The sequence below is a fragment of the Cheilinus undulatus genome, linkage group 6 (assembly GCF_018320785.1).
Source record: "Cheilinus undulatus linkage group 6, ASM1832078v1, whole genome shotgun sequence".
NCBI classification, from domain to species: Eukaryota; Metazoa; Chordata; class Actinopteri; order Labriformes; family Labridae; genus Cheilinus; species Cheilinus undulatus.
Genome location: NC_054870.1, coordinates 41,060,706 through 41,068,756, shown reverse-complemented (window position 1 = coordinate 41,068,756; position 8,051 = coordinate 41,060,706). Strand labels below are relative to the sequence as shown.

Genomic DNA, 8,051 nt, shown 5'->3' with positions numbered 1-8,051 from the left:
TGTTTCTGTGTACTTATTTCCATAGCCATTCGAACAGAATGACACTTGGGATGACCAATCAAGTGAAAAGGTAAAAAAAAAAAAAGGTCTCAATGGAATTACAGCAGTAAAAATGGGCTAAGAAAGGTACAAAGGAGGGCAAACAAGGGTGGAAAAAAATGTTAAGCGATTAAAAAGTGGCAAAAATAGGTTAAAAGTGACAAAATATGCACAAGTGTCCAAAATGGGCTAAAAAGGCAAACATGGAATAACAGAGGCAAAAATGATCAAAAATGGGCAGAGAAAAATAGTTAAAAGCTATTTAAAAGTGGCAAAAAATTGAATAAAAGCAGCAAAAATAGGCTAAGAGTGGCCAAACATGAGCAGAAGGAAATGGTGAAGTGAAAAATAGGTTAAATGAAAAAAATGGATTAAGAAAGGAAAAAAGGGCAGGAAAATGGTGAAAGTGGTTAGAAAGAAACAAAAAGGGTTAAAAGTGGCAAAAATTGGAAGAAGAAAAGGGGTTAGAAGTGATAAAATGGTCTAACAGCAGCAAAAATGGGCTAAGAATCTCAAAATGTATAATAAAATATAAAATGTTCCAACAGTGATTACAAAGTCTTAATAATTGGTTTAAAGTGGCAAAAGGTGTCAAAAATGGAATGACAGCAGCACAAACAGGCTAAGAAAGGCAAATATGGGCAGGAAAAATGGTAAAAAAGTGATTAAAAAGAGGCAAAAATGGGTTAAGATTAATGAAGATATTTGGATCTTTTTGAGGTGCTTTGACCTTGCTTTTGGGGTCAGGGGTCGTCCCTGCACCAAGTTACGGTATAAAACATTTGTGCCTGATGTGAAAACACACCATAATGCTATCTTTGTTGTATGGCTTTCATCTTCTTACTGAAACACTGCGCTGGCCACGTAGACTGCTTACTTGTATTTCTTCTCCACATGTCTTTAGTCTGATTTACAGAATTTTCCTCAGACTTCAAGGGTTGAAATGCAGACAACAATGGGCCACAGGACCCAGTTAGGTCCTTGAAGAGAAGTTCTGGGAACCTAAAGATCCTGGTAAAGTTGATGTCCAGCATACTGGCATTATAAATGGGTGTGTGTTAGCATACTAATTGTAGATGTACTCTCTAAATGTGTTATAAGTTTGCTTGAAGACAGTTTCAGTATCATTTTATGTGTTTGACAGCAGTGAGTTGTCAAACTGAATGAAGAGGCGGACTCCACTCATCATTGTAGTCTTTAATTCTTCCAAGGCACAGCAGATGTGTTGGCAGGGCTAGAAGCTATCAGAATACATTCAGGGTGTGAATGAACCATCACGTACACACAGACGTATACACCCTGTCCCTCTCAGCGAGGAGTCAGAGACTGCTACATGCTCAGTAGGCCCAAATAAATATGAAAATGCAGAAAACATTCAGTGCTGCTGTCCCTGTGGGACTGCTCATTAACACTGTTTAAGTGAATAAGCTTCACACATTCACACAAACTTAAAGATTCTCTGTTGAAAATTTGCTCAGACGTTGAGAAAAATCTACCAAAAACTTGATGAGCATCTCTTTAGGAAATTACACACTACTCCGATTTCATGTAATACTGCTGTATATTAATTCCAGACAAGTACAACCATTTTAAAAGTATTTTGATCTAAACCTTAAAAATGAGAACAATACCTGAAATCACATTAAAAAGGTTGTTTTTGTATTTAAACCACCTGGGTCACCAAGAACATGTGAGTCAGAACATTCAAAGTGGGTCTACTGAGCTCTAAAAATACAGACATGTTTATAAGAGGATCTTTGTTGGCTGAAAATAACAATGTTTTTTTTGATAGTTTCATAAATAAACCCAAACAGTTCAACTGTTATAGAGATAGAGCAGAAACATAGTACTGGTATACGTTTAAAAAAGCAGAAAACAGACTTCGTAGTTAAAAAAAAAAACACCTCTTCACCAAACATAGGCTTTCTGCAGGGTCTCTATGGAGAACTGTTAAAGCCTTTTCACACACGCACAAAACTCTAAAAATGTCCTGAAAACTGTTGAGTGTGCGTCATGTGTAAATGCAAAAATAAAAGTTGTTTTTTTTAACCATTACTTTATCCAGACTTTTTTTTTTCTCCCAGCTTTTAACTAAAATTTCCAGAATAAGTTGGGCTGAACTAATGTGTGAGCACAGCAGGTCATACTTCGGTAAGGTCAATCTTAGCGAGTGGCCCAGGATGACAACGTTCATACTCTGCCATCGCTGTGGAGCCAGTTCAGTCTTCATGTATCCTTCATTATCTTTTCTGTTTGCCTGCATTGCATTTTAGTCCAGCTTTCTTTTATGCTGTTTATCCAATTACAAATAGAATTGATTATAAAGCACCTCTGCATCAGCCGCTCCCGTAGTGTCCTCTTAAAGGAAAGTCTCTTAGTGAAAAGTGGGCTGGCAACAAAATAGATGATTTCCCAGTTGTACAAATTTTAAGAGACCATAGCCATGAGAATAGTTGGACTTCTCTGAGATAACAGTTCTCCAAATGCTCAAACTAGACCGGTGATGGTGGGTCCATGGCTCCAAAGGGTGCCCCAAAGAAACGACGGGGGAGGCTCAGCAAGGCTATATAAAAACAATGTATGCTGTTTCTCACCGCCAGCAAAGCATGGCAAATTTAGTGCGAGGGCTCTGGCTACAGACCATACATCTCTGACACCCCCCCCCACATTACAGACTAAGCAGCATTTCATAAATAAAACAGAGAACAAGGGTCAAAGGGATTACATTATGTAGAGACCCATTTAAGAAGTAGTTAGACAAATGGTGGCTCGCCTTAGCTCTAAAAGCTTTAGCCAATGCTAACAAAGCTACGCTAGCTTCGTAGTTAATGTTGCTATGTAAGCCTCATTTCCACACATGTAGTTATGGAGCTAAGTCAACAGGAAGTCCATTCATTCCTATGGGAAGCTCCATGATGTCCGTCATACCTGCAAAACTCCTGCCCTCTGTAATATTTTCCCCTGGAATGTACCTTTAGTATGTTGGAAAAACTGAACTTTTGCAGCAGATTTCATAGAAACTGTATGGCAGGGTGCAAACTATCTAACAGGCTACCAGTCATATTTATCAGCTTGATATGCAGACATATTAAGCTATTTGATATGAAATTTCTCAGGATTTCTCAGTCAATATAAAGGGCTGTAAGACAGCTTTAGTAGTGTCATATATATTTTAACATTTAAGTGGAAAGTTTGGAGTTGTGGAAACTAGGCGTTAGCAACATGAGCTCTGGCAAAAATAGCAAAGCTAATGTGGCTACATTGGCTTACGTTTGCTACGTTAACTACAGAGCTTAGTTTGTACTGATATCCATGTGCTTTATGAGCTTATCTTTAGCTACGTTAGCTGTGTAGCTACATTATTTACGTAGATTATGCAGCTACATTTGCTATGCTAGACTATTTTTTTTATGGAGGATGAGCGTTTTTCCTTTTAGCAGACTGTTTACTCAGCTTTATTAAATGTTTTGTAATGAGGCTTTTTCAGGTCAGGTTTTTAACGTTGAACTTTTGGTATCCCGACCCTTACCTTAAGCTTTACCGTAACCCTGAATGGAAGTTTTATCCTATTTTAGTTAAAAAACTGAAGTGCCTATTTCTGATCTGACTGAGTTGGCATCCCAACAAACAGTCTATGAGAGGGGGCGTCTGAGATGTTCGGTCTGTTTGGAATTTGTGAGAGGCAGGCAGAGACCGCACACCTGCCATTTGAAGTAATGATTTCACAGTGGTGATTCCACAGCCATGAGATTTCACAGAAAATTGTGATCAAATGTGAAAAACAAACATGGAGGATGACTGACATCTTCAGCTGGCTGTCCTGGTGTGTGTTCTGTTTGCCAGCAAAAAAAAAAAAAAAAAATCGTTGGATTTACTGTATGTTAGTTAGCTGTAAAAATATTCAAATTCTGTTTGGTGATGCTACCCTGTCAGTTTGTTCTCACTGGCTTTTATTGGTATTCTGTTAAAAGCATCCCGACCTGGGATCGTAAACCTTTAACATGTCTGATATTTATGATTCCAGATCAAGGAGACTCACATTCCATCAGGTAGTAAAAAAATTGTATTGACTAGACGCTTGAAAATTATTCAGACAGATAATCAGTTGTGAAAAGGCTCAAATTAGGCCACTTGATCGTTGGTGGTTGCAAATTAAGCCTTACATCATATTTAAAACCATCTAGTATTATGCCAGCCTTAAAGAGGATATTGGGAAGATTTCTGAGCAAGCTTTCCTGATATTTCTAAAAGTATTCAAGATTGCATGTGTGAGAAGGACCCTGTGTTAACTGTATAACCTGGTTTTGAATGTTAAGAGAACTTAATGAGGCTTACAGTAGTGTGAAAGAAAACCTTTGGCATTGTTCACTGTCCGATTAAATCAAGTTAAAACAAATAATTCAAAAGTGACATTCACAACATCCCAGCTCTGTGAAAATCTCCCAACTATCAATTTTAGATACTCCATCAACAAAAAGCTCTACTGACAATAATACATTTTTTCAAATATACAATCACCCTAGATGCTGTATCGTTTGCCTTTAAGTTCTAGCACTTTCAATCCAGAAGACATTATAGTTCTTCAAGTAATTATATTTCACCTTAAAATTCATAGATCTTTAGTTAAGAACAGCGTTATTTCTAAACGTAAACATGAAGAGGCTCATCAGCCCACGCAAGACTCCACACTTTAGTGTCAAACTCAGTGTACAAAACTCAGAGCTGAGTGTTGTCCAAAAAAACAAATTACTGCTGTATATACAATAGACAATAAGAAACTGAATTAAAGTAAATGTCCTCCATAGACAAGTTTCTAGTTTTCATAATTTGTCTTTAGAAAATAGAAAAAATTTCCATGCAAAAAAATATATTTACCTGGGATTCTGATAAGCTCTTGTAACACAACATACCAAAAATATATATTCAAAAAGTGTCTCTGATGAGCCTGCAGGATACCACGATTACAGATAAAGGGAACTGGAGAGCAAAGCTGCACTGCCTCCAACAAATAAAACCTGCTTTGTACCAGACATTCCCGGTGTAAAACTACAGTGGAGGATGGACAAAAATCACCTGCAGTTTTCTTTGAAGAAGTGCACATTTGCTACCTTGAATCAAGTCATTTGCTATCGCTGCAGAGTAAAGAGAGTCCCTAGTGTCAGCGATCAAGTGTTTTTTTTTATTGGTACCACGGGGTCTTGCGTACCCAGCGAAGGGTAAAGCCTGCATCTGTGCGGATCTTGATAGAGGCGGCTTCTGCTTCTCTGACTGTCTCCTTCACAGACTGCATCAGATTCTGGGCATTATGGACCAGCATCTCTGTGGCCTGGGCAGGGAGACATTCAAAAGGGAGGCAGTGAAGAGGTTTAAAAACAAGACAAATAAGAATTAATGGAGACAATGTGTCAAGAAGAAAAGCAACCATTTAGTGAACCTAAGCTCTATTCTTCACCTTAAATCTGATTAAGTTTTGCTTCCTTCCTTTCTTTAATTATAATGCTGATTGAAATAAATTACATGCTTTTATCTACAAATAAATTGTAATGGCCTTTTGTTTCTTTAAGACAAGACTTTATTGATCCTTGTGGTAAAATCCCAGGGTAGTCAACAGTTACAGCTTACACATGTATCAAGTTACAATGTTGTATGTGGTATACAAGGCCTATAAAAAGTATACAAAAAAATCTCTTAATTGTCAAAGTTAAAACAGATTTCTACAAAGTTATGTCAATTAAATAGAAATAACTAAGGTAAAGTAAGTGACTGCATAAATATTCACCCCCTTCAAGTCAGCATTTAGTAGATGCAGCTTTAACTGCAATAACAGCACTGAGTTTTGTGGATAAGTCTCAGTCAAACTTGCACATCTTGGCACTGCAATGTTACTCCATTCTTCATTGTAAAACTGCTCAAGCTCTGTCAGGATGCATGGGGATCGGGCGTGAACAGCCCTTTTCAAGTCCAGCCACAAAGTGTCTTAAGGATTGAGGCCTGGGCTTTGACTCGGCCACTCTAGAACATCCAGTTTGTGGTGGTGTACAGTGTTTGTTGTCTACCAAAACACGTTTTTTTTGTATCCTTCCCCTGACTTGTGCTTTTCAATAACCTTTCCCTGAGTTGCTTGGGGTGTTCTTTTGTCTTCATGGGCTAATGGTAGCCAGGAGTACTGATTTACCAGTGACTGGAATTTCTAGACACAGGTGTCTTTATACTACAATCACCTGAGACACATTCACTGCACTCAGGTGATCCTCATACTAGCACCAATCAGCTGGACCTCTGTTGAATTAAGTTGGTCACTTTACAGAGGGTGAATATTTATGCAATCACTTATTTTAACTTACATATTTTTGTTTAATTGACATTATTTTGTAGAAATATGTTTTCACTTAGACATTAAGGAGGTTTTATTGTTTTTTTTTTGGGGGGGTCAAAAAGCCAAATTATATTGACCATGATTTATTTATAAAATCTATAAAAGGGTAAAACATCAAAGGGGTGAATAGTTTTTATAGGCACTGTATATTTCTCTGTAATAGACCATTTAATCAATTAATTAATTGTACTTTTTGGCTCTTTATTACAGTTTTTTTTAGCTTGTCTAGATTCTGGACCCACTGCTAACTCCTTAATGAAGCAACACATCCCTCATGTCCAATATCTTTCAACCATTCAGACTTACTTGAAGTTCCAGTATCTAGGATTTTCAGAAATGTACAAAAGAATTTAAAATATGAGTAGCATGACTGATGTTGTTTTTTAAGAGCACCTGGGGTTATGAATGTTTTACTTTTGCATCAATGCACATATCATTAGTTATGCTTTAGAGATGATTAATTGTATTTAAATGCTTTAATAATGCTTATTGAGGCTGAAAGTGTGCAGTAACTATGAAGTGTTACTGAAAATAAAATATATGTACAGTAAAATATAGTATTTGATTGAAAATAAAACACTGCAATTAACTGAAAGTGCATCAAAATAACAAAAAAGGTAATTTAGTTGAGTAAATGTGCTTTTAACCACATAAGTTATTAGAGATGCACATGTCCAATATCTGGTCATTTTAAGTGGCTTTACAAAAGATACATTTTTGTCCAGTGTCATATTGAAATTTTGTTTACCATGAGTCACATTCAATCCATCAGTCTATAAAATATCTTATATGAGAAAAAAATAGATCAGCATACCCACACAAGGCATGTGTTTGTGAGTTTACCTGCTCAGACTCCTCTTCGCTGATGTTTGTTCGTCCCAACATGGTGGCTTTGACAGTTGAGAGAATTTTCAGCTGAGTGCTGATGGTGGGGATCCTCTCACACACCTTGGGAAGAAGGAAAAATTAGTTAATAACACAATGTAAGGTGCATTTGAGCATGTGTTTGTGACTGTAGAAGTCTACCTGTAGCAGGTTAGTTCTAATGCGTCTGTCAGTGCACTGCTTGGCCACTTCTTTTGCCAGTCTTGTCACCTCATCTGAGGCCTTGGCGATGTCCTTAGCACACTGGATCAGCGCTCGTTTGTTCCCACTTCCACCACGCACCAGTCGAGACATTTCTGCCATTAACAGAGCCATCCTTTTGGCTGCTGCTATGATATCATTACCCTGTGAAGAGGGAGGAGGAGGAGTAAGAGCTGTTAGAAGGATGCTGCAGAAGAGTATGGCTTTGGATCAGAGGAGGGGACAGCAAACATGCCGTATGAGTCATGTTTGCACACATTTGTATGAAATAATCACAGTGAAGGAGAGAAAATAATGTACACATATGTGGCTAGTTTATATGAATGGTTTTAAACCAAAGAAAAAGAAAAGCAGGCTTTGAATTTAAAGCAGAAGGTTGGAAGCAGTGCAAGTGCATCAATTCCTAGAGTTATTTAGTTCTGCTATCTTTACACAGATTTAAAAGGAAACAGTGTTTGCTAAGCAGCTCCCTCATATCACAGGAAACTAGAGATTCGTACCCATGAGGTGGTCAGTGCACTCTGACAATATAAGAAGCAGAAGCTGATGA

At 37.6% G+C, this 8,051-nt stretch overlaps 1 protein-coding gene across 2 annotated transcripts in view; it reads right to left on the bottom strand.

The window, feature by feature from the left end:
• Positions 1 to 1,221: 1,221 nt before the first annotated feature.
• Positions 1,222 to 8,051, bottom strand: part of LOC121511412 (vinculin-like) — a 57,900-nt gene continuing 51,070 nt past the window's right edge. For both annotated transcript variants that reach the window (XM_041790080.1, XM_041790081.1), the window contains 3 exons: positions 7,442 to 7,645; positions 7,259 to 7,363; positions 1,222 to 5,365 (listed from right to left, as the gene is read on the bottom strand). In XM_041790080.1, the coding sequence (XP_041646014.1) occupies positions 5,219 to 5,365; positions 7,259 to 7,363; positions 7,442 to 7,645 (456 nt within the window). In that variant the 3' untranslated portion in view covers positions 1,222 to 5,218. The remainder of the gene's footprint in view (positions 5,366 to 7,258; positions 7,364 to 7,441; positions 7,646 to 8,051) is intronic.